Source organism: Sturnira hondurensis, unplaced genomic scaffold, assembly GCF_014824575.4.
Source record: "Sturnira hondurensis isolate 20B ecotype Veracruz unplaced genomic scaffold, ASM1482457v3 Scaffold0013559, whole genome shotgun sequence".
In the NCBI taxonomy this organism is placed as follows: Eukaryota; Metazoa; Chordata; class Mammalia; order Chiroptera; family Phyllostomidae; genus Sturnira; species Sturnira hondurensis.
In genome coordinates, this window is record NW_028086190.1 from 1457119 (window position 1) to 1484558 (window position 27440).

At 40.6% G+C, this 27440-nt stretch overlaps 1 protein-coding gene and 1 pseudogene across 2 annotated transcripts in view; one reads left to right on the forward strand and one right to left on the reverse strand.

Annotated features, from left to right (window-relative positions):
• LOC118998036 (nucleosome assembly protein 1-like 1) overlaps positions 1–6449 on the reverse strand; it is a 45251-nt pseudogene extending 38802 nt beyond the window's left edge.
• A 171-nt stretch (positions 6450–6620) lies between these two features.
• The window catches only part of SLC24A2 (solute carrier family 24 member 2), a 251278-nt gene continuing 230458 nt past the window's right edge, over positions 6621–27440 (forward strand). Inside the window, exons 1-2 of one of the 2 annotated variants that reach the window (XM_037061898.1) lie at positions 6621–7230; positions 9066–10150. In XM_037061898.1, the coding sequence (XP_036917793.1) occupies positions 9221–10150 (930 nt within the window). In that variant the 5' untranslated portion in view covers positions 6621–7230; positions 9066–9220. The remainder of the gene's footprint in view (positions 7231–9065; positions 10151–27440) is intronic. The other variant, XM_037061899.1, reaches the window with a different exon arrangement.

The window sequence follows — 27440 nt, forward strand, 5'->3', positions numbered from 1 at the left end:
GCCTTGCAGTAATATTTGGAATATTTGAGGACTCAGTATGTACCACCTGTCTTCCATCTTGTTTTCCAAACAAATTAAGAAATAAGCAAAAAGGAGTAACAAGTAGGAGAGAAACTATTGTTACCATAGGTAGTTAACTAGTTATTAATTTTTTTAAAAAGAGAAGAGATGAAAGAATTTACACATTGAGCTTAATAAAGAATTTACATGCTGAGCTAGGAAACATGAGCCTGTTTGCTTCACCAGGAAGCTACAGCGTCACACCCCAGGGGAGCCTAGCATTGCTCTGCAAAGGGGATTAACACTCTTCCCCACCTGCGTCCCATACCAGACTGTTGGGGGACACGGGGAGAGGTGCTTGACCATACAGGTGTGTTCGTCTAACTAGGGGTGGACCCATCCAAAAACACGTAAAAGCTTGGGAAATTGATCGTTATTTTTAAAAAGCATGCAGTCCCTCCCAAATCCAAGCTAATACAACCCCAGGGGAACAAAGAAGCACACTCTCTCACTGTCTCTGTTTCTCTCTCCCACCTGGTGATGCACTTGCCCATTCATTCACACTCCCTCCCCCCACCTTGGGAACACACAACCATGGGCATATGGGTCTAGCAGTTACCAAGCCCTGTAGCAGATGGCATGGGCTCCAAACTAATACTAAACTTCACTATGAAGCAGAAACTCTGGATACTGACTTTTGGTTTGGCCTTACTGAGGCCATGGTTAGACTTTTTCTATGGATGGAAGGAGGGAGATGAGAAATTGAAGACCCAGGGGGCAGCTCCTATTTCTGCTCGAATAAATTTTGCCATACCACAATCTCCTACGCGTGGGTCCTTGAAACACTTTCCATGCGATTCCATGGAAAGTCTGATTTCTACCAACACCACTATCAATAATATTACCAATAAGGCTAATTTGGGGAAATGGTGAGCATAAGCACCAAAGAGACTTATTAACTGAACCCAAGTATTGGGCCAGGGGAGGCCTAAGGTGTCAGGACTCCACCATCACACATATATACATTATTTGGAGGACGAAGGATAATGGCTGAATTAAACAGCTTGAGGTCCCTGAGCTTGGAGAATGACTCGTGATGCACTGGTTTCACTTTTATGAATTGAATAAAACTAAGTAATTTATTTCCGCATTCAAAACCAAAGATACAGTACCACATTCCTAATCCCACAGTTGAGTCTCAAGACAAACATCTCTTCTTTACTATTATTTTAAACTATATTTCATATTGAAATTCTGAGCCAGAGATAGATAAAGAGAGAATATGATTAAGAAGGAAGCAGGGGCACATTTTTTTTTGAGCTCTTAAGAAAAAGTGCTCTTGCTTGTCCTTTGAATGGGCTCTGTGCCTCTTTCCTGGCTTGTCACTTTTGCCCACATTATTTATCCTTATTTCTTTGCTGAAGTGGCTCTGAGACACAGAGGGGACACTCTGGAGGTCACTCAGGAAACCCTTGCTGGGATCAGGAAGACAGACAGCGTTTTAGACTCCAGGTCCCTTGCTGAAATCAATAGACTGTGCTTGCTCCCTCTCTCCTCAGAGCCCTGCCTCAGCACTGGTTCTACCTTGGCACTCAGGAGCCCTGAGCTGAGCTCGTATTGCAAAGACAAATTCAATGTTTGTGCTTCCTGAGCATTTAAACCCAGAAAAATTTCTGTCTGTAAGGTAAAAATCACAGGCATTCAGCATTTCTCATCTCCTAAATAGATAAAAAGAATAAACAGCACTAATTTGTGCGTGTTTCTTTAAGTACTGTTGCTGAAACCACTGTCAAAAGTAAGGGCTACTTTGCTAGACTTGTGTCAGAAACACAAGGCTTTGTGTCCCCTAACCCCAAAGAAATTTCTTTCTGCTTATATGGTCCTCCTTAAACTGGAAGGGAAATTCATTTTAAAAAATAAGCCAAATTTGAAGGAAAATGCAGTCAATCCAAGGTTGGGGGCCTAAGGAGGGCAATTTTTAGAAAACACCAGGATTTTATTTTGATATTTACACCTGTGATTTTTAAATAAGCAAAATGGATCCTCTTAGGAGGTAGATAATTGCCCTAGATTGTAGACCAGCTGGCGGTAGAAAAAATCCACAGGAATCACCTAAGCAAGTAATCCCAACAGGAAAAATGCAACTATCTTGGTTATCTTGGTTGGGCAGGGACTAAAAACTTCAGTCATATACAATGAGGATTAGTAGAAAGAGCTTGGCCTTTGGAGCTGATATTGGATACAAATAACAGCTCCTTAGTATTGGACAAGCTCCTTAACCTAACTGGGCCCCAGTTTTTTCATCTGTAAAATGGGAATAATAATAGTGCTAAAAGCTATGAGATTGAAGAGATAAGTAAAAACTTCTAGTTCATCATAGGCATATAACATGCTAGTTCCCTTTACTGTTGCTTCTATGGTCTATTGTGGTGGTCATTAGTGCTGGCCACCAAATCTTTTCAAGCTCTCCCAAGCACACAGAAACTGTTCTTCCTTCATCTTTGAAGATAAATATGGCTACACAATTTGCTTTAGCAAATGCAATTTGAGCAACCACAATGCACTACTTCCAAGGTGAAGCTTTAAAAGCAACTATAAGATTTTCTATGTGCATTTTCTCTCCAGACAGTAACTGGCAATGTTGCAGATAGTGAACAGCTTAGGATCAGGAGTAAGGATGACACAGCAAAATTCACAAAGGATGGGTATTGTGAGTGACACACAAAAACCTTTGTTGCTTCAAGCCACTGTGTTTTTTGAGCTCTTTGTTACAGCAGCATAACTTATACCTTCCTGTTGACTCACTACCCTTTAAGTAACTGCATTTATCAGCAACTTGTTAATTCATTCCACAGATACGTGTTGAACAAATCCCAAGCACTGTGCTACATGCTGAGAAATGAATAATACTGATTCATGCCCTCAAGGAGCTCAGTAAGGGGAAAAGAAGAGGGTCATTCTTGGGAATCTTTAAAAAATATCCTCTGTTGATTCTAAAGTTTAACTGAAGTCGAGGTTGGGAACTACTGCTTCATGTATGTCCTGACTGCCTGCAGAAATTGATAACAGAAGCTGAAGATTATAATAAAAGGGTAGTAGCATGTGAAGGGAAAATGAAAAAAGAAGTGCTTAAACCGACAAGGTAAAAACTGAATACTTCATCTTGTCCCTTGGTTGCCTTCAACTGGATCAGCTGTCTTCCAACTTCCCCTCATAAAAATTTACTAGAATTGTTGTTTCTTTTAGGCTGAAAGTCAAGTCAAAAAAACATAAAAGTGCTTATAATCATTATTATTATTATTACTCTACAGTCATTTACTTTTTAAAAAAATTCCAAGATGTTAAAGAAAAGGCAAAACCAATAAATTTTTCATGACAGAGTTGTAGGCACAGTGCCAGTTGGGGGTACCATTTTCGATGGGGGTGAGGGGACTTTCTGAAACCTACCTTAAACTACGTCATCCAATGTTTCAGTGTGAAAATGATGTGAGTGTTTAGTCAATTATTAATGAGTATCCCTTTGGCAGTTTTCATTAAAGTTCCCCGCCCCCCACCAACCCTGAGGTTTTAGTTCTTTTTCTTTATTGGTTTGGGACATATTCCTTTGCTTTCTCATTTTGCTTGACTTTCTGTGATGGTTTCTATGTGTGAGATAAAACAGCCAGGTCCCCAGTCTCGAAGGAGTGGCCTCCTGCAGGAAATGGATTTTGTCCTTCACCCTGCCCCTAGCTTTCAGTTGCCTCTCAAACCTTTGCGATTCTCTGAATAGCCCATTTCCTTTTTAATGGCTCCTAATAGGTGAAGATGTGCCAACACCTGTCAGTGTCCAAAAAGGGAGGGTCTCAGCCAGCACTTAGATTCAGGCCAATTGGAAGCCAGGTCCTCAAGCAGCAGTTTTTAAAATCTGCAAATTTGTACTGTTCTCTGGGGCAGCAAGCAGAAGTCCCACTGGCCACAGTGTCAGCCAATCTAGAGCCATCAGCCAGTGACAAGCAGTCCCCAAAATTGCATCCCACCCTGTCCCCCTCCCCAGTGTTATAAAGTCCTGTCTGGGAGACACTGAGGAGCTGTAGCGAGGCTGAGGGAGACTGCAGAGATTTAGTACACTGGCCCATGTCCCCTGAGAGCACATCTGTCTGTAGGTCTGAAGAAGGTCTAAACCAGAAGCCTGCCCCTCAGGCTGAAGCGCCAGGATAAGCAAATAGGCCCCTTCCACAGTGCATTTTAGTTCGCTGTCCATGCAGTGGCCTGGGGGTGGTGACCTACCAGGGAGGCTCTTTGCAATTGTTTCAGTACCATGGAATTTAAGAACGCAAGTCCCCTTGGCCACCAGAGCCTGAAGCAAGGGGCATTCCCTAGGCAGGGCACCAGAAGAGGCATTGCAAAAGCCTGAGTCTGGGAGATTCTGGCTCTGCGGAGCAGCCGAGGGAGAGCCCAAAGCTGGCACCTGCCAGTTTCTGTCTGTAACAGCATTCTAGCAGGCCTCAAACATATGCCCATGAGATGCCTGCTCCCCGGGGCAAAGCTCCAAGTCCCCCAAAGGGTCCTCTCCCACATACACTCCAAGAGCACCTCCATGGGTGCTCTTGTTCTGGGCTCTGCAGCCACGAAATCCCACGCAAGCCAGAGCACTTTGACAACTGTTTCTCAGATTGTTATAGCTGTGGGTCTCAAAGCTAATTGTTGTCTAGGCTCATCTGTCAGATCTTAAATATCGGGGGTGCACAGAGTGGGTCTCAAAACCTTCATTCCTAAGAGAGAAGCCCCATGTTTGGACTTCCTTGCTGACCGCAAGTCACTACAAAAAATGGGTTTGTGGTGAGATTGTGTCCCAGTCTCTCCTACCTAATGCCTAGAAGTCTCTCAGTCAGTGTTTTGGGTGTTTTCACAGGAAGCTGTTTCTTCTATAGTATAGATTCATTGTTTTCTTGGACCAAGGTGAATTCCAGGGAACATCTTGTGTCAAAAAGGTTTTCTTAAATGAAAACCTGGTTCTTTTTTACTATTCCATTTTCTATTCAAATTCGTTTATTAGCTTAAATTTGACACTCATGCTTCTTAAAATTCTTCATTACTTCTTTTAAAAAGCTCCTCTCCAAAATTACATAAAGAACCAAACATTCTTAACTGGTAATTACCAATGACTCCCATGAACTCTACATTCAAACAAATCATACAATTAATAGAAGGGTAAACATGCTACTACCTAACATTTATACTTATGCAGGTATCTTAAAAATAAGTAAGAAGCTGGCTCTTACTTATAGGGAGAGAGAGAGAGAGAAACATTGATGTGAGAAAGAAACATCAACTGGTTGCCTGCTATACGTTCCCTAACCAGGGATAGAACCCTGCATCCCAGGTAGGTGCCCTGACTGGGGATTAAACTCACAACTCTTTGGTGGGTGGGAGCCAATTAAGCCACCCAGCCAGGACACGATCTTTTTCTTTTAAGCAAAACCCTCTATACAACACCTCTACTGTCCTGCCCCACCCCTACATAAACCAGAAGCATCCATTGCATCAGGGAAGGTCAGAATTGTTAGACCAAAAAAGCAAACACAAAGGCAAGTTAAAAGCAAAGCCTACCAGTTACCATGAAGTCCGGTTTGTATCGAAAGGGCAGAATAAATATGATTGTTTTCTTTTTAAAAGAAATAATGAGTTTCATAATAATGAGTTCATTGCCTAATCCATCAGCAGTGACCAATCAATTGAATTGCTTTAAATCATTGTGAACTTGTAAATATAATCACGATTTGATGTGTTTGCAACATTATAATTACCAATTTTTGGTGCTCAAATTGACCCATCCTTGCCTAGTGGGAGCCTATTTGAATTAGTTCTTAGTCTTTTTGACAACTCTAGTAGTTGATATTTTCCTTGATCTCTAATAAAATGATTTGGTGTCTGGGATTTGCTTTAAAATGACGGTGTGAGAAAAAGAGGGTATATATGAAACAATTGGCCATGAGTTGATAACTGTTCGATCTCACTGGTGGCCCCATGGAGGTTCATTGTACTCTTCTCTTACATTTGTACACGTTTGACATTTTTCAAAATAAAAAGTAAAGATAAAGTTCCAACTATGACTTCCAAAAGAGGACCTGGAAATCCTTAGCAAGATAATGGTTTTATGTGCCTGACTTTGATGGGAGAAAAAGATTTCTAAGGTTTCTCTTGTATCAAAGGGAAGTGTAGACAGAGGCCTGAGTATAGAATTGTACTCAAATTCAGGGGATGTGAGCTTTCTGTATATGACCCACATTTCCCCCAGTCCCAGGGAGGCATTAAAAAAAAAAAAGATCCTCTAAGTGGAAAACAAGTAGGAGGGTGCAGAGTAAGAAGGGTAGGGAATCTTCAGTGAAAGCCCCAAAGGTTTCTCAGGGGGTACCTGTTTTAGTGGTGGTCACACGGCTGGGTGTCCCCCAGGAACCTGTTTGTCTCATCTGCGCTCACTCTTTGGCCCAGATTCTTGCCTCTAATCTCCAGCAACCCTGACTCATTTTGTTGTGATCAAGGTGTTCTCGCTTTCCAGACAGAGCAGGAGAGCACTGAGCTGGGAGGCCAGAGGTCATCGGACGAACCCTGTAACTCAAGACGGTGCTGTGTTTTGGGGTCTGTTTCATTATCCATGTGATAATCCATCCAAGCCTGAGACTCCAGGAACAGACAGCCCTGTAGGCCTTCATTCCTTTTCATCCAACATATTTTCCACCTTTACACATTACATCACCTTCTAAAGAAATGTGTGACTGTTGACACTTTTTGCAGATAATTGGGGAGGTAACCCTGCATAGATGACAGGAAAGTTGACAGCACTCTCAGGCTTTGGGAATCAGGTGCGACACTGACCTGTATGCTTTCTCCTCTCTGTCCTTGCTCGCCCGCAAATCCTGACCCCCATTCCCACTGCGGAAAAATCTCCTAAGAGACGGCTGCCAGCGTCGCCTCTGCTCCTAGGAGGCGTGGAGCTCAGGACGCGGGAGCCGAGCGAGCTGTGGCCACGCTCCCCGCGCAGAGACGAGAGGGAGGGGCCGGAGGGGGCCGGGCAGCACCAGAGGCGGCGCGCTGGGCTGGCAGAGCCTCAGTCTCCTTCCGAACCTTGTCTGGACCGCCGGGAGAGGCGGTGAGGCGAGGCGAAGGAGGCGAGCCGCAGCCGGAGCCCGGGCCTCGGAGTAGTAGAGGCGCTTGGACCTTTGCCGTGTGCGTGTCCTCCTGGCGATTCCGGTAAGTGCGGGAGGCCGAGCCTCTGCCAGCCGCCAGGCTTGGTGGCCACCTTAGTCGTTGTCCCTGGATCCTGGCCGCGCTTCCCGCATCCCGTTGCTGCTCCGCGGGCTCACAGGTGGCTTCGGTGTACGTGGTTGCCCCAGGCCCCACAAGGAGTTAGTCAACTCTCTCCATTCCGGGGCGCGGTTTCTGAGCCCATGCTTATCCCAACCAACCGCCCTTATTTCCAGCTTGGGGTGGGGGGCGCACAGAGGGGTGCTCCATTTCTCCACCCACCCTCAAACGATTTGGGGAGATGCGGGCCAAGCGCTTCCCCAAGCTGCATCTCAGCTCCTGGCTCGCTAATGGGACGTCTGTCCTTTAGTTTTATATTCGTATTAACCCACCAGGGAAAGTTTGGGACCACACAAGGAGAAGCCGGGGGCACACTTTGCCAGCAGAGGCCACTCCCATGGAGCAGAGCGGTGGGTTTGGCTGGAGCCGAAAGGGCACCCTGGGAGTTGACTCAGAGTCTGCCCGTTGCCCCGCTGGCTGGCTCAGCACTGGCTCTGACAATCCCCGGAGAGCTGTGAGTCGTTTAATCGTTCGTGCTGTAAGTATAGACATCTGCCAGCCAGCCGGGAATCTCTGTGCGGGGCTCCGTTTATCTCAGGGTAAGAGCATCTCTGCCTGGTTTGACTGGTGCTCTTGCTCTGAGCTCCAGCTAATCTCAGTGTTTAACTGGCAAGTGTTGAATTAGCTTACTTTACACCTGAGATGATCTCCGCGAATGTGCCTAAAGTGAAATCGTTGATACAGGAAAACAAAAAAAAAAAAAGTTTTTAAAGAAAGTTAGGGAGAAAAACATTCCGAATATCAGCTGTGGTGTCTGGTCATTTTACCCATCTCCTCTGTGGGGCAGAGAATGAAAATTGCTCGGATATCGAACCTACTAGAGGAGTCCGTGTTGAGCAGATTTGGGGCAGATTTCGTGGACACAGGCATTGCTGCAGTTTGCATATTGTTTATGAAATACGTATTTAGTGTCTTGAAATAGCCAACTTGTTAAGCTTGTCTGATTTACTAAGTTGTCTGTTTAAAATGTGACTAAAGATTTTTTTTAAAGTGAGCTTTAGCTGAAAACATTGTCTAGATGTTCAGGGAAGACAATTTGTTCATGTTGTTAGAAAATTCTGCTGTAAACTCAGATTTTTCGAGGGCTCCTTTTCTGCATCTGATATAGGAGAAGCTTTTCATGAAAAATAAGATCCCGAGATCTGTATGTGTTCAGGAAAAGATTTCTCTCTCCTCCAACACTCAACCCTTCCCAAATGACAGGTTAAATCAGAAAGGTGTGCCTCTGTCTGGAATTACGTAAATGGACTAAAAGAAAGCAGTGAATTATTGTTGTTTTCAGGTAGGTAGGTAGTTCTAGAAGAAGTGATATCTTTTTAGCACTGGATGGAGGCAGGTTGTTTATTATACAACTTAAGGTGGAATCAAGTGATAGATTTTCATCTATAAAATTTTTGTACTTAACACACGTCTACATTGTCTACACTAAATACTGGATTTTACCAAAATGTTTGAGTTTGTATATACAAACTTATTATAAGTACCTACTATGTGCCACATCTTATTCCTAGTGCTTTGTTTCATGTGCTTTAACTCGTCTTAAAGAAATCCTTGATGTTAGGTGCTGTAAGTGACCTAATTTTTGAAATGGGAAAACCGAGGCTCAGAGAAGTTAAATAACTCACATGGCTATAGGATAGGACTTTATCATATCTACAAAATTATTTTTGTAAAAAAGATGTATTTTATGATTTACTTCTCCTCGTTTTTATTTTTTTTAGCGTAAATGTCAAAAGTATTCCCTGTGAGGCATAAGGACCCCTGATTGTGGAAGTGCCTCACAAGCACCGTTAAGTATAAAGCGAAGCAGAGTATGAAAGAACCATCTGGTTGAGTTTGCGACTGGAAGACCACCACATCCACCAGAAGACCCAGGATGGATCTGCACCAAAGTACCACCATCACTTTCCTTGAGAAGTGGTATTCAGATAAGTCACCATCTGGCTGCAGGAAACATTATAACGTCAGGAAAAAACTGAAGTTGATTCGAATCTTAGGCCTCTTCATGGGCCTGGTAGCCATCAGCACTGTCCCGTTTTCAATCAGTGCCTTTTCTGAGACAGAGACACAGAGTACAGGAGAGGCCAGTGGTGCAAATGGCCCTAGGGTAGCGCACGGTTACCTTCAGAGAACTCTCTTAGATTTCAATGACAAGATTCGGGATTATACTCCACAGCCACCTCCTTCTCAGGAAGGCAAATCTGAGAATAGCACAGATCATGACCAAGGAAACTACCCAAGAGACATCTTCTCCCTTGAGGAGCGAAGAAAAGGTGCCATTGTTCTCCACATCATTGGCATGATCTACATGTTCATAGCCTTAGCCATTGTCTGCGATGAGTTCTTTGTTCCTTCTCTGACTGTCATCACTGAAAAACTGGGCATCTCTGATGATGTTGCTGGAGCCACCTTTATGGCCGCAGGGGGCTCAGCCCCAGAACTTTTCACTTCTCTCATAGGGGTGTTTATTGCCCATAGCAATGTGGGCATAGGCACCATTGTGGGCTCAGCGGTGTTCAATATCCTCTTTGTTATTGGCATGTGTGCTCTGTTTTCTAGAGAAATCTTGAACCTGACATGGTGGCCACTCTTTCGGGATGTGTCCTTCTACATCATTGACTTGATCATGCTGATCATATTTTTCCTGGATAATGTCATCATGTGGTGGGAAAGCTTGCTTCTCTTAACAGCTTACTTTGCCTATGTGGTTTTCATGAAATTCAACGTCCAAGTAGAAAGATGGGTGAAGCAAATGATAAATCGCAATAAAGTCGTCAAGGTGACAGCGCCAGCGGCCCAAGCAAAGGTTGGTGGTAGTGGTTGTTTATTTAATGTTCTGAATCATCATGTTTTTGAGATCTGCCATTTTTTAAATGTGGTTGTGTTTTGGGCTGCAGTGAATATTAGGCTGCTTTCTACAGTTCTCCGATAGCCAGGCTAACATGGCAGTGAGAAAAATTAGGTGGGAGGGGAATATTCTTGTGGATGTTTCCTAAGTTCTTGAGCTATTTATTTCAGAGTAAAACACTTGTAAATATAGGTTACATAAGTATCCCAGAGCCTACTCAGCAAACAAAATAATTTGTCTCTTATTTTCAGAAAGTAGTGTAATGATTTCGTGAGCAATTTAATTTTCTTAGGAAAGCGTGTGTGTGTGTGCCTAGTGAGTTGCAGGGCTTTTTCATTTTAAATGCTCACGTGCCGATTATTATGAACCATTCCTTTAAAGATGCTAAAGGAAGAGGCTTTGTTTGTGTCACCAGAGCTATACTTTTAATTGAACAGCCGAGGGCCCTTCTGCTAGGGCCTAGCAGAAGTTGTCATTAGAGTGGGTCGTGTCTGTGCTTGATCCACACAATAATGCTTCAGATCACTCAGCCAGGAACTGATCAGGATCCATTAGAGAGAGTCATTGGCAAGCCCTGCTGCCTGCCTCTGCAGCTTCATGGCCCATTTCCCATGCCTTGAGAAACATGACCTGAAATATTTTTATGGTAAACTTTGAGGAATTTTTAATGATGATAGTGGCCACGCTACCACTTAGATGGTGAGCAAATTAATAGAGAACTTAGAAGAAATTGGTCTGCAAAATATATAAATTCTAACATTGGAATGTTGTCTCTGACTGTGATTCTAAACAGAAAACCAAAATATGTATGCATACTTCACACTAACATCTGGGAAAATTTCCATGTATGCAAAAAAAATGAATGTTGAGTGGAGGGTAAGGTATTTTGTTCCACATGGAAAAAAATTATATTAATTTGTATAATTTCTTTATGGCCAAATTTGATGACCTATCCTTCATTTCTATAGCAGCCATGAAATGGAAGCAAAATGCAGCAAGAACCCACCAGTAATATTTGTATTTATCATATGCAAAAGAGAACTGTATCTTTTCTAACATTTCATTCATGATATGGTTGTTTCTTAGAAACTGTAGCAAAAAAGATAACACTGCAATATACATGCAAGTTAGTATTCAGATGTGATAACTGAGTATATATCCTTGAGGGCTTAAGACAGGTCATCACTGAAGGCCCCTATCCCTGATGTAATTTTTAGCCAAAATGATGACCCATTAAGCCTCAAGTGTGATTACTAGTTTGAGTTATTTGCATTAATAGTCTGTGTTTATTCCAATGACAGTACTGAATAATTGTCAAGGGAAAAGCCTATTTTTAGAGGCAAGGAAATGATTTGATGTCTTACAAATATTCTGGGGACATCAAGGGTAAAATGTCTTTTTGAGAACTCAACACTTTTTTGTTCTGTTACTTCACAGTGGAACTTCCTTCACTTAGACCCAGACTCTGCTAAAGATTACTTTGCCAACAATTATGAAAAAGGAACTTGCAGAGCAATGCAATGGTGTATTTAAGATTGCAGGGGGATTTTGTATTCTGATGGGGGCCAAGGTGCTGGTTTCATGCACTTGGGGATAATTTTTTAAATACAGTTTACAGACAGTATTTAATCAATCAGAAGCCATTCATTAAAGTAGCTCCAGCAGGATTTTTTACCTGCTATATTCGGTGACTGTCTTGTCATTTTTATGATCACTTAAAAATCAGAAACTTAGGTTCATATTCATTAATAATGATTCAAATCCACAGTTTTGTGCTATGCTTAATAGTATGCATATTTTAATTTGGCGATTCTGCATTTACCTAATTAAAAAAAGGAAGGAGGTTATATTCATGACTGTTACTCTTGTTTCTGATTTCCCTCCAAATGTGTTCATGCATTATTTTCTTTTTAGCACCAAATAGCTTTCGTTTATCCCTTTTAACTAGTATTATTTCTTTCGGTATCCTTTAACTAGATTGAACTATAAATATCATGAAAACACAATTTCCTAACATAACAATGACTTGGAAAAAATTTTTAATCCAGAAAGAAAGAGGAAAAAGAGAGGGAAGAGAGAGACATTGATCAGTTCATTGCTTCCCGTATGTGCCCTGACCTGACCAGGGACTAAACCTGCAGCCTAGGCATATGCCCTGACCAGGAATTGAACTCACAACCTTCAGTTTCCTGGATAATGCTCCAACCTACTGAGCCACATTGAAGGGCAACATGACTGTGTCTTGTTCGGTATTCAAAGTGCTTGTTTCGTAAACCAAAAATGCTAGAACAGTTATACATTTTTAGGTGGAACAGTGCATAATGGTGTGTGATTTCCTTCAGGAAATTTCACCCCGCCAATTTCACTTTTGTGAATTATTGCTGAAATTTTTTTTTAGCATTTAGTTTTTATCATACTTTTGATTTCAGAATCTTACGGAGACTTTGCTCCACTAGCACTATAAACATAAGATGTCCTAAAGATGGACAAGTCCTTGAGTGTGGCCATATAATTCTCTGATGTGCAAAGTTGATTCTGGCTATACACCTGACTTTTCCTGCAGAAGGCAGTGCTTCTAACATCATCAGAACACTACAAAAGAAGACGCTATGCCAAAATGCAGCCCTTGGTGGTATCTTCATAGAAAGGAACGTGCTCTATATGAATTTAGGAAGCAAAATAAAATACTAAGCATGTTTTTATGCAAAGCCACCACATTGTCATATTTGCACAATTATGGAGCATAGGAGTTTGGGAAAGTAGAGAAAACATACTTTAGATATTCTTGTACAAATCATCAAAGATTCTTGCTAAAAAGTCATCAGCTTTGATGGGCTGTAGTCAGTGAAATATCTTTGAAACTACTTTCTTCATAGACAATTAAAAATAATAATTCTGTTTCTTTATTGTCATGATATATGTCATGAAGCAACTGTGAAATGTGGGAAAATGCAAACTGGCATTGTTTTCCATAGTTAAAGCAAGAGTTTCCATCTCATTTAATTTTCTTCACCCTGTGTGTTTTTTTATTTACAATTATCTATTTGAGTGATAATATTATTCTTTTGAAAAAAATGTATAGTGTCAAGACATGGTAAAGGTATCCTGGGTTTTGACTCACTGAAAAGGGGGGTTTAACCCCATACGTGTGATAAGCCCTGTGAACTCAGAGAAGTCACGTTAACACTCTGAGCCTACTAATGAAAATGATAGTACCTATTTATAAACTTTGGAAAATTATTAAATGAAGAATGTTAAGCAGCTAACATAGTCCTTGGCAAATGAGTGTTTTCAATAAACATTAGTTCTCTTCCTTATATCTTCCATTCTTAAATGAAAAGAGAGTCAAAATAAATTACTTAAAATCTGATCATTTCAAAATATTCCTTGAAGGTTGGAATTCACCTCAGTGAATCACAGAGTTAAGGAGGCCATTTTCTCACTTACAGGCAGATACTCCTTGTCATATTATAATATTTATAAGCCCTAGTTCATATTCAGTGAGTCTATTTACATCACATATTATCATAAACTCTAAGGAAACCTCCAAATGCCTTTGTTGTCCTAAAATTGTATTGTGTAGAATTTTGCATGAAATAAGTAGGCTATTAACGGGGGTTTAGAAAGATCTATGCTAAGCAGAGATTTTTGTTTTAAGGGTATTTTTATTTATAACTGATTGAGATTCTCATGTAAAAATTTCTCCATAGCTGGCTAGGAATAAGTTTGGATCCTGAAGAGGGTGAAGCAGAGGAGTTCAGAGCTTCAGAGTATTTTGCTGTGCACCTGGCTGGCTGCTGAGGTCTGTTGATCTATTATGGCACTAGGCTGACATTGGCCTAGAAAGCAGCTGTCCGTGGTATTTACCTTCTTCTTAGACTTGGCAGTGTAATCTGACAGCAAGTCAGCCCAGTTGTAATGAAGTGAATTGTCTAAATAAAGATGCTTAAAGCTGATGGTTGAGGAGCAGGCTGCTTAGTAATTTAGGGGTGCCTTACCTTATTTAGTTGGTGTGTTCCTGAAAGTTGTTTGTAGGAAAAATTTTTGCAATTTAAATTGTTGTGCATGCTCATGAGAAAATCAGAATTGAAATTATGTTATAAATATTCCTCATACAGTAAAGTATTTGTTATAAACCATACACAATTCTAAAAGTACAAATGTATCATCTTAAGTTTGCTTAAGGCACATGATATGTTATAAAACTCAACCTTTGCTTCCCCTCCAAACCTAGTAAATAAATTAGTAAAATAATTGTACAAATTTAGAGGAAGGTACAATAGGATTGTCCTTATAGTAAGTAAAAGAATAATAGTCTATTACTTAATAGACTTGAAAACTCCGTTCTTCTGAAAAGAAAATTTAGGCATTAACTTTAACAGAGACTGCATGCCTGTGAATGCACTGTGTTTGTGTGGGGATGCATAGTGGTACTATTTTCCTTGTTTCGTTCTCCTCTATTTGTACTAAAAGTAAATCTTTCAGTTACTGCGTATGATTCAGAGAGTAAACAGGAATTTTGAGAGACCCAGAAAGTCCAGTAGATTTTGATACACAAAGTTCAGGTTCCCTTGACTATTCTCCTTGCTATTCCAGCTTCTCCACAAAAGATGGTCCAGGGTGTCCAACCTGCAGCTCATGGGCCTCGTGCAGCTCAGGATGGCGGAGAATTCAGCCCAACACAAAATCATAAATTTACTTAAAACATTATTAGATTTTTTTGTGAATACATGTTGCAATGTATTTAACATGTGGCCCAAGACAATTCTTCTTCCAATGTGGCCCAGAGATGCCAAAAGGTTGGACACCCCTGAAACTTTCTGAATTTTTCTGACACCCCTGAATTTTTTCTGGCAATGTTCCCAAGAGGTATTATCCCACATACCTCCCTTGCTCTTCTTCCTCTCTCCTCTGTCCCTTTATCTCCCTCCCAAACCCCCTTTCTTTTCTTTTTTTAAAAACCAGATAATTTGTTGCCCTGGCTGGTATGGTTCAGTGTATTGCATGCCAGCCTGTGAACCAAAGGGTCACTGGTTCGATTCCCAGTCAGGACACATGCCTGGGTTGCAGACCAGGTCCCCAGTAGGAGACACTCGAGAGGCGACCACACATTGATATTTCTATCCCTCTCTTTCTCCCTTGCTTACCCCCTCTCTAAAAATAAATAAATAAAATATTGAAAAAAAACAGATAATTTGCATTTTAACTTTAACAAGGATTGGTTGTTACCTTAAGCTCTTCTCTGGCTCCTGAGTGGATTTGACTGCTTTCGTTTTTTTCATTCTTTTACTTTCAACCTTCTTTTGTTTTAGGTAAGTCTCTAGTACACAGAATATAGTGGCCTTTTGTTTAATTTAGTTTCTTAATTATTACCTTTTGACTGGAAAGTTTAGCTAATTTATGTTACTGTGATTACTGTTACATTTGGATTCTTTTCTATTATGCTGTGGTGTACTTCCTATTTGTTCTTATCTTTCCATTTCATTTTATATTTTTTCTTGCCTTTTTTTAGATTGATTTTTTTCTAAATCTGTTTTTCCAATGAATAGTTTGGAATTTATACACCCAATTTTATTCTTTTGGAGTTTACCATACAATGTTAACATGTATATTAACTCAACATAGTATAAAGTTAATATCATTACACTCCTGCTAAACAACCTAAGACCTCAGAACATTTTAATTTATTCACCTCTCTTGCATTGTATAAGATTTGAAGTGTATGATTTAAGTTCTGCCTTGATATTTTGTAACAGCTTTATTGAAGTATAATCTTCACTTTTAACCCTACAAATTACATATCATTATACTATCAGTATTTTTAGATCCACATTTTTCTCAGTTTCTACTTTCTAGTCCTTTTCTCATATCAGACTTTTTTCCTATGACTTTTTTCCCCTCTACCAACTTACATTCTTTTTAAAATATATATATTTTATTGATTATGCCATTACAGTTGTCCCATTCCCCCCTTCACTCCCCTCCACCCTGCATACCCCTCCTCCACCATTCCCCCCCTTTCGTTCATGTCCATGTGTCACAAGTTCTTGAGATTCTGTATTTCCCATAGTATTCCTGCCCACCCCCTGTCTTTTTTCTACCTACCATTTATGATACTTATTCTCTGTGCCTTCTTCCCCCTTCTCCTCCTCCCACTCCCCTGTTGCTAACCCTCCATGTTATCTCCATTTCTATGGTTCCACTCCTGATCTAGCTGTCCTCTTAGTTTGCTTTTGTTTTAGGTGTGGTTGTTAATAACTGTGAGTTTGCTGTCCTTTCACTGTTCATATTTTTATCTTCTTTTTCTTAGATAAGTCTCTTTAACATTTCATATAATAAGGGCTTGGTGATGATGAACTCCTTGAACTTGACCTTATCTGAGAAGCACTTTATCTGCCCTTCCATTCTAAATGAAAGCCTTGCTGGATAAAGCAGTCTTGGATGTAGGTCTTTGGATTTCATGACTTGGGATACTTCTTTCCAGCCCCTTCTTGCTTGTATGGTCTCTTCTGAGAAATCCGCTGACAGTCTGATGGGCACTCCTTTGTAGGTGACTGTCCCCTTATCTCTTGCTGCTTCTAGAATTCTCTCCTTCATTTTAATCTTGGCTAATGTAATTATGATGTGCCTTGGTGTGTTCCTTCTTGGGTCCAACTTTTTTGGGACTCTCTGAGCTTCCTGGATTTCCTGGAAGTCTATTTCCTTTGCCAGACTGGGGAAGTTCTCCTTTATTATTTGTTCAAATAAGTTTTCCACTTGTTGCTCTTGCTCTTCCCCTTCTGGTAAACAAAGAAGAGCTTCTTTTTTGTTTTTGGTGTACATCACTTTCCTTATGTGGTTCTTCTCACTTCTTTATCCCCTATTTGTGGCTCATTACACTTTCATTACCCCTATAATTCGGATGTTGGAACGTTTAAAGATGTCCTTGAGGTTCCTAAGCCTCTCCTCATTTTTTTGAATTCTTGTTTCTTCATATTTTTCTGTTTGGTCATTTTTTTCTTCCTTCTGGTCCACTCCTTTAATTTGAGTCCCAGTTTCCTTTCCATCACTATTGTTTTCCTGTGCATTTCCCTTCATTTCAATCAGTTTAGCCTTCATATGTTCCTCTAATTTGTGGCTAAAATCAGCCAATTCTGTGAGCATCCTGGTCACCAGTATTTTGAACTGTGCATCTGAAAGTTTGGCTATTTCTTGGTCGCTTAGAATTATAGGCTCTGGGGCTTTGAGCTGTTCTTGAATCATAATGTTTTGATCTGTTTGCACCTGTTACGTATGAGGGGCAAAGCCTTAGGTGTTCGTCAGGGTGGGCAACCCAGTCGCTGGGTTGTGACGCTGTATGTGGGGGCGGGGTCAGAGAGGGGAAAAAATGGCACTTTCCTCCATTCCGCTCTCTCTCGGATTTCTGTCCCCTCTGCGGCTTCCCACAAGCAAATTGGGCCCCTCTGGTGCTGGTTCCCGGGTGTGTGGGCCCGTGTACTCTCCAGGACCCTGTGGGTCTTTCCAATGAACTCTCTGTGAGCCTGGGAGCCTCTCCCAGCCCCTCGACCCCGAGAAAGTCCAGTTGGTGCTTTCAGGCTCTAATTCCCATGGCTGGGGCCCTAGCCTGCAGGGTCTGTCTCACTGTTCGCTCCTTCGCTTGGTTTATCTGTGTTTGAATGTGTGACTGCTGTCAGCCAGCCACCCTGCGCCCTCACTGGGTCCACCCGTTGCCACCACACACCTGGGATCCACCAACCGCCTCCGCCTCCACTCCTGGGTCAGTCAGACCTAACGATCTTTCCAGCCTGACCCCCGCTCCGCCGATGACTCTGCCCTTCTTAACCGTCTGGCTGAATGGTTCGTTGCTGTCAGACTTCCGTACAGTTCAATTTTCACTGTTTGGGCTGCGTTTTTGTTTCTAAAACTTCGCTGTCTTTAAATTTAGTTGTGGGAGGGGGGACAGTTTCCACCTACACCTCCATCTTGGCCGGAAGTCCAACTTACATTTTTTATTAGTTCTTTTAGCAAGACTCTGTTAAGGTAAATCCTCCTGATTTTTATTGCTTAGCTATACATTTCACTTTTGTTCTTGAAAGACAGTTTTGGTGGGTAGAAATTATTTTTGCATCCCATTTTGAAAATAAAATTCCACAGACTTCTATTTTTGTTGTTCAAAAGATAGCTGCTCCTGGAAATATTGCTCCTTTGTAAGAAATCTGTCTTTTCTCTGACTACTTTCAAGGCTTCTTCTTTGTTTTTGGTGTTCATCACTTTCCTTAAGTGGTTCTTCTCACTGATTTATCCCCTATTTGTGGCTCATTACACTTTCTGACCTTGAGGCTTAGTACCTTTCATCAGTTTTGCCTCTATCTCACTCTTCCCATAGTCTTCTAGAATTCTGATCAGATATGCTGTCTCAACCTATCCTCCATGTCTCTTAACTACTCATCTTACACTGAAATAGAGAACAGGCTGACAGTGACCAGAGGGGAGAGGGGAGGGAATTTCAGGGGGAAGGGTTGTTTGCAGGAACAAGTATAAAGGACACATGGACAATAACAAGGTGGGGTGGAAACAGGAGGGAGGTGGGGAGGACTGGAGGGGTGGACTGGGATAGGAGTAAAAGACAGAAAACTGTACTTGAACAACAATTAAAATATATTTTTAAAAACCTTATTCGTCTTGTTTTTTAATTTATGTTCCTCATTGTGCTTATTTCTTCATATCAGCCTTCTAGTTTCTAATTTTCTCTTCAGTTTTGTCTCATCTGTTCTAAAGCTCATTATTCAGTTTCTATATTAATTATTATGTTTTTCATTTATAGAAGTTTTTGTAGCTCTTTTCACATCTGTCTGGTTGATTTCCATTGTTTAATTTCCCTTTGTGCCTTCTTTTATTTGTCTAACCATGTTAGATATATTCATATTTTATAACTGGTGTTTCCAGAATCAATATTTTTGCAGGTCTAGTTTTTTTGTTTTATTGATTCTCAGTTGTATAAACTTTCCACCTTATTTCGTGATTATTTTATAAAATTTTGAACTCATATTCCTTGGCACCTGTGGGATGTCATTGAGACCTGAGTTTTAAGTGTATTCCTCCAGAGGACTATATTTGTTTTTCATCAAGTGCCTGGGAGCACCACAAATCTGCAAACATTCTAACTGAAATGTATTACTTTTTTCTACCAGGTGGTATGAATTCAAACGCCAAACCCCCACATGAGTGCTTAGAAATTCTTAACGGAGACCTTTTTTCCTTTACTTTTCAGTACCATTCAAAACCAACACCAAACTAGGTACATCTTGCTATCTTCCTTTGCTAGGCAGATTATTATTTTTTGTTTATTCGCCCTCTAAAAGTGTCAGCCCTTGAGAATTTCCAGCTCATTGAGAAGGATGTCACTGAACTACCTACTCTGTTTTAGGCCTTATGTTTACAGCTTTCAAAACCTAGATTCCTGCCCTTTCAAAACTGGCCTGCAACCCAGGCATGTGGCCCTGACTGGGAATCGAACCATCATCCTCTGGTTTGCAGGCCCACGCTCAATCCACTGAGCTACACCAGCCAGGGCACATGCCTGGGTTGCAGGCCGGTTCCCTGCAGGCCAACTCCCAGCAGGGGGCGCACGAAAGGCAACCATACATTGATGTTTCTCTTCCTCTCTCCTTCCCCTCTAAAGATAGATAAATAAAATCTTTAAAAAATAAAATATAATTTATTTTTAAAAAAAACAAAAACCCTAGGTTTCAGGCAACTGGGGATGGCAAACACCTTGAAGGCAAAGCAATACTTGTGTTTACTTGGTGTTCTGGGTCCTAAAAAATTCTTCTTTCCTCACTAACATAGTTGAGTAATTGAAAAATATATTTAAAATATAATGTATGACATGTTTAGCTATAAATAATGAGAAGGTTTCCTTGAATGTTTAATCCATCATATTGCCAGAAATGTATGTTTCAGACTGCAGATTTGTAAAAAGATGATGCAATAACAAGGCAAACTGATAGAGAATTTTAATTGTATGCTCTCAGAATGTTTAATACAATCTTACCATCATAATCTGACCAACAAAAATTCTGCCAACAAGAAATTTTGAGTCAAATGAAATCTAAAAGGTAATTCTAATAGTCAGTTATATGAGGCCAATTTAAATTTGCCTTTTAAATAATATTTTTACCAAATACTAAGTATTTATTATACATGATCATAAAAACACATTAATATAAAATATAAAAGAGAACATTTAAAATAACCTAAGTCACTCTATTGTACCATCCAAAAATAGTGGCACACATTTTTGCATGTAGTTTTCCAGGTTTTGCCCTCTTTCTCACATATACACATATTCACACATATACCTATATATTTAAATAAATTGGAATGACACTGGATATGTACAACTTTCAACCTATAAGTAATAACATCTTAATAGTGTTTTTAACTTGGATTATTATAAGCATTTCTTAATATGTCACTAAATGCTCTAAAACATTATTCACTGTTTAGCATTATAATAAACTAGAAAGTCATTTTCATAGTATAATTTACTACAACATACAGATACTATGAAAATGCTACAATTAGCCTTACACATGAATTTATGAGTTTAAAGAAGCAGAAATTCTGAATCAGAGTTTATGAGTTTTTTAAAGTTCCTTCTATACTGCAGCATATTTGACAGTGTTGACTTAGAATTTTTAATATTTTCCAGTTTTATAGGTAAAACATAGCATTTTGTTGTTTTAATTTGCATTTCTTTGGTTAACTGGGAAACTGAGTACTGAAAATATGTTTTTTGAGAATTAAAATTTTCTTTTACGGATTGCCAGGTGCCGTTGTTCCCTTGGTGTCTCCTTAAAAGTTTGTGGTGACTCAAAGGTCTTTTACAGACGTTAGCTCTCACCCCTCCTCATATTTCCACACCCAAGTACGGCCAGGAGGGTTTTGTAGTTTCTTTTTTAAGGATGAATTATTCTGAAGGAGGACACCTTGTGACCTAGGTGTTGGGAAACAAGGGTCCAGGGACTGGGATGTGCCCCCTAGCCTGTGACCCTCGGAGGATCCTGTGCTCTCTATGACCTCTGTTTCCTCACCTGAAAAATGGGAGATTTGACCTAGATGACTTGAAAGATTGCTTTCAGCTTGTCATTTTTGTCCTGAGAAGCTATAATACTTACTGGTACTCTAACCATGTCAAAGTGATACCCTAATATATTTACCTTAAACAAACACACACACACACACAAACAGATTCTAACCATACTCCTATCACTAACCCCTTTTTCTTAACTGGCTTACAGGTTATATTCTCATGCAAATAATTTATTGGCTTGGCCAAGCAATAATTCTAGCATTCTGTGGGAGGTAGCTCTTCCAGACAGGAGAACATCTTGCATGGGAGAAAGTCTTTTAAAGTTTACTGCAGGACACTGGGCCTCCTCGGCATTTGTGGCTTTTGGCAGTGAAAACCCCACTTGGCAGCTGCATGTGCTTCCCTGGATTGCTGATCTCTCCAGAGAAGAAAGGGACTTCAAAGCAATGCATGTGCTTACTACCTGGCCCTTACTTCACCAACACTCTGAAATACACATCACATCAGGAATCTGAGCATCAGAAAACATAAATGATTGCCTCAGGTCCAAATTCAGTCATATTAAACTCCATTTGAACTTGGCTCCTAAATGCATGCTGGTTTGGGCTTCTCACTGGATAATTGGGAATGAAGACAACAGAAACCTCCAAATTAGATTCACATTTCATATTGGGCTCTGTTAAGTCAGTGGCCTTCAAATATTTTTGCCATGACCCCCACTAAGAAATAAATTTTAGGCCCTGGCTGGTGTAGCTCAGTGGATTGAGCATGGGCCTGCGAACCAGACGATCGTGGTTCGATTCCCATTCAGGGCACATGCTTGGGTTGCAGGCCAGTTTCCTGCAGGGGCCAGTTCCCTGCAGGGGATGCATGAGAAGCAACCATACATTGATGTTTCTTTCCTCTCCCCTTCCACTCTAAAAAGATAAATAAATAAAATATTTTTAAAAAAGAAATAAATTTTGTATCCCAGCCCAGTATATACATGCACACATACATGTTTACATGTATGTCATATATTTTCCATTTTATTAAGAATACTGGTTTCAGCCCTCTAAAATAAATTCATGACTCAGCAATGGGTTGGGACCTAAATCGTTTTTTTTTTTATATCATGTTAAGAGATTTCTTTTTTTCTTCTCCCATTTAGCAGGGCTGCCCTGCAAAGCTGTGCTAGTTCACTGCACCAGGTCATCTGTCTGCTTAAACTGATGAATAGGGTCATAAATTCAGACATCACTCTGCAGGACAAGCTGTGTACTTTGGTATGGGGCTGTGACTGCCCAGAAAAGGGGGTGCTCTCTTTTCACTCAACAAAGGTGCCCTTTGGGTTGATGGTGACCTTGCTTCTTTCCCTCACCTTCTTCCTTTTATAATTGACTATTTAGTCCTTCAAAGCCATGGATCCACAGGGACCATTAAGTACATGTAAACCCATGCTCATTTTCATGGCCGGGACTATTTCAGCCACTCAGAGCTTGATCCACATGTTGTTGCAGCTTCCTCCCCAAACACACGCTACACCTATGTCCAGTTTGGTAAATGACTGATGCAGATTTGTTCAGAGTCCTCAGAAGCCAATACCTACCAAGCTGTGTCTTGCTCTCTGGCTCTGACATATACTGTTTGCAGGGTAAGAAAGGTGCAGATCAAAGCATGATATGCTCCCTGAGTCTCAACTTATTCTTGGTTCCTGATAAGCTTGTCATCAGGTGGAAAAGAAATGTGTATGAAACAGGGAGGTATGAAATCACAGAGAAGCAGAACCTTGACAAGAAGATTAGATTAGATTGGTTTTCTTTTTATAACGGACTGGATTTGTAAATCAAATGATGCACACACAGTTCTTGGACTTAAAAAGCAGGTGGGTTTGGAAAGGGTCTGGGCATCAGGCCACATTAATGCCACGTTTACAGCTCTAGAAGATGCATTCGAAACCTGGCATTGGCAGGAACCAAGCCTGAAGAGATGGAGTCCCTTTCATCACCCACACTGGCTGTCTAAACCTGGTCAAGATGCCCTGCCCCAGACATCCTCTCTTTAAAAATGAAGGAACTAGTTTATCTTCAAGGTCCTTCCCAGCTCTGATAACTCTGTGCTTCTCCATTAACAGGAAAGAAACAAGTATGAGTCTGTAATTATGGACTGGGCAATAGAAGAGGTGATCATGTAACAAAGCCCTTAACTTGCCTTCTTCAGAGTTCTTTTCCAATTAAGAAACCCAATTAAAGGGGATTCGTTTCTTTGGAGGGGTTTAAAGGGCTCCTTACCCATCTGTAAGACTTTTGAGGAAAGGGCCAAGTGAGTTACTAGTGCTCTGTAAGTAACATTCTCTTTTACTGTTTTTGAACACTGAGCTGGGCAAGCAGGTAGAAATACAGGTTTTACCCTGAGCGGCCCTATTCCTCCCACTTAACCTATCATCTGTTGCCCTAACCAGTCATGTAGGTTGAGTCCATTTCATTTTCCCCTGTAACCCGATAGCAATTATGTAGATGTTGAACCACTTCTGTTATTTTAGGCCTGTGGTAGGCACTGAGCATTGGTACAGTCCAAGGACTTGTGATATAACTTTCCAAGAAGGAATTTGATGGTTAAATTGAACACAACGGAATTATTATTTAAGCCTGGGACAGAGTGGGACGCTCCTAGCTGTGTGATCTTGAGCAAATTACTTGATCTTTCTGGGCTTCTGTTGGCTTGTTTAGAAATTAAGAAAAACAATATAATTTCCCTCATAAAAAGTCTGTGAATTTTGATGAGACTGCACAGGGAACATGCTTGGTAGAGGATGATCTGAACCACTCACCCAAAGATACTTTACTTTTCATCTCCTGTCCTCTGAGAGACTTGCCTGTGCTGCTAGCCTGCTCTCTCTGACTCCTATGTCTCCCCCAGTTTGTTTTCCTCCTGCCACTTCCTGGGTTGTCCTCTCTCTACCTCCCAACCAGCCATATGAAGGTGCAGTTTCCCCACTAATCCCTGACTAACAGTCCAATCCTCAGTGTTCTGACTTGAACCTGCTTTGCCGCTGTTCTTGCACAGGATTAAGAGAGAGGCAGTTTCCCTGTCTATCAAACTGAACCTCACTCAACCATGAAATTCTCTTGAGCTCTCCTGTCATTGCCCTGTAAATGTACTTACTCTTTTCTTACAAATACCATCAATATTTAATCGTAGCTTGTCGCGCCTCCATTCAACCATGGTATGCCTCGTATTAGTTTGCCAGCATTTGTGTTTCCTGCCTTGGGTTGAATCGCTCCTCTTGACTTGGGGACTCACCAGTCCCATTTGTAGTGTTTGGTGCCTGGCTCATGGGTAAAAGAACAAAGGGCCTTCAAGATGTTGACAATAGTTGTGATGAGTGTTCACGATAGAAAGTCCGGGCCTGAATCAGACTTTTGGGTGGGCTTATGTATTAAAATCAAATGGCAGGCAACAAATTTCCAATTCAAGAAACAGGACTCATTAGAAATTCTCAAATCAAGTTTCAAGTGTGGGCGTCAGGGCAGCCACTTCACTCCAGCTGTGTCATCTGAATTGTTCTTGCTTTCTAGCATGACATAGTGTTTCTCTACTGACTTTTTAACAACAGTTTTTTTGAGATTCAATTCACTTGCCATGGAATTCCTCCTAGAGTGTACAATTTGGTGCATTTTAGTATATTCACAGAGTTGCAGTGCCATCATCATTCTCTAATTTTAGAAAAGTTTCACCACCCCCTGAAAGAAACACTGTACCTATTAGTCGTCACTCCCATTTCCTCTCCTCCTCACCCCCAAGTCCCTGATAGCCACCTGTCTACATTGTTATAGATTTGCCTTTTCTGGATATTTTATATAAATGGAATCATATATATGTAGCCTTTTGCATCTGACTTCTTTCATTTAGGATAATGTTTTCAAGATTCATCCACGTTACAGCCTTTTTATGGCCAAATATTCCATTGTATGGACATACCACATTTTGTTTATCCATTCATCAGTTTACAGACATTTGGGTCATTTCCACTTTTTGGTCGTTCTGAATAATGCTGCTATGAACATCTGCTTACATGTTTTTAAGACATGTGTTCTTAATTCTTTTTGGTATAACTTAAGAATGAAATTGCTGGGTTGTATGCTCACTCTATGTTTACCATTTTCAAGAACTGCCAAACTGTTTCCCAAAGTGGCTGAACCATTTTACATTCCTACCAGCATTGTATGACTGCTCCATTTCTCTCATCATTGATATTACTTGTTATTACTTATCACTTGTTATTACTTGTCTTTTTTACTATGCCCATGCAAGTGGCCATGAAGTAATATCTCATTGTGATATTGATTTGCATTTCACTGAAGATGCTGATGTGGAACATCTTTTCATGAACTTACTGGCCATTTGTTTATCTTTGGATAAAGCTCTATTCAAATTCTTAGCCCATTTTTAAATTGGGTTATTTGCCTTACTACTGAGTTTAAGCACTCTTTATGTATTCAGGATACAAGCACTTTTTACCTATATGACTTGTACATGTTTTCTCTTATTGGATGGGTTGTTAAGAAATGTGCTCCACAGAAGAGGCAACTCCTGCACTGGGAACCCCTGGGTCTCCAAGCTCTTCCATATTGTTCTCTAGACAGTCTTGTGTCTACAGTGACATTGGACCCTCCAATGAACCCTAAAGCTGCCTCTTCCCCTTGAGTTGGTTTTGAGAAAAGATTGATCCTTTTGAAGCTAAGGTCTGGGGGAAGATTAATGGTATGCTTGGGTTCCAGGAATTCCTGATTATGGTGAACCAGGGAACATGAAGTTACTTAAACATTGCACCTAGGATGTTTGCCATCTTGTTGCTGCATCACCCTATTTTACCTGACTCTTCTCTGCATTATCTAAGAGTGTTTCTTGTCATCAACTATCCTTTCCTATGTCTTGCCTAGGAGCCCCATCAGGAAAGTAATTAGGCTACTGTTCTTCACTTCCAGATGTGAACTTTGCCCATTTTGCTGTCTGAACTTTGGCACTTAGCTTTATACATCTTGGCTGAGCACCTGTCCTGCTCATCCTTCTCTCTACCTCAATGTAACCACTCCCACTTCAGACCCTAAGAACATTTGCATCCATCTCAAATAAAGTTTTGTTAGTGTTTGGAGCTACATCTAGTAAGTAATAATACCAGTAATGATCTACTTCATCATTGTCTAGACTGAACAGTAATTGCACAAACCTGATTAATGAGTATACTCTAAGGGTAAAGAGAACTTACGTAAGCAGTCATGCCTTGTACAAAAATGCTCACTTGATTCAAGCTCCAGTGTTTCCAAGGCACTCAAGAAACATCGTCTCTCACACTTCTGACTTGCTTCAGCTGCACAGTTACTGGTGGCATGGTGGATGCAGTTTTGTGGCCCTGAACAAGAGGCTGATTTATTTAAATAGTTTCAGATGTGCCAGGCTGCTTTTTTGATGTTTCCTTTGAAGGGCCCTGACAAATTGGCTGTTTTCTGCTGCCTTTTATTTTAAGACCAATTAAGTGGATAGCCACAAATAGCTCTGACCTTGAAAGTCTAAGTGAAGGTGAGATGTGAAAACAGGCTTAGGAAACATATGTTTTGGCACGTTAATGCTCTGCAAGTCACACACACTTAAGGAAAATAAATAGAACAGGACAAGATAGTGTTGTGCCTGGGGAAAAAGAATTAGAATGTCCCGGAAAATAGCTCCACATGCTTCACTGGTGGCTAATCATAAACTGTGCTAAAAATTAATCCAACTCTGTCTCACTTCACTGTGGCTCTGGGAGACCAGCTCCAAGTGAGGGGTATTGCCAGTGACATTCACTTTGAATCAGCATCTTTGCTGCATGCCACTACTGAGCAATTCTTCCTTCCTCTGGATAGCCTCAATACATGCTTTTAGTTATTTATTTTTAGAAAAACAGTGCTTAAAGTACCATACCACCATTTCAGCTTTTTTTTTTTCAAATGTGGATCACAGGACAAACCTTCTGTCGTTGAATAGCTTGTTTTAAAAATATTATCAGCAAGGGGCCTTGTATTAAAATTTTTTAAGTCCTACAGTTGGGTTACAGAGTTTTAAAGAGTTTTTTTTAACCATCACAAAAAATAATAAGTATTTTGTAATGGGCCCTGAGCTGCTTGTCTCTCTTTTTAACCTCAACCTAACCAGTCC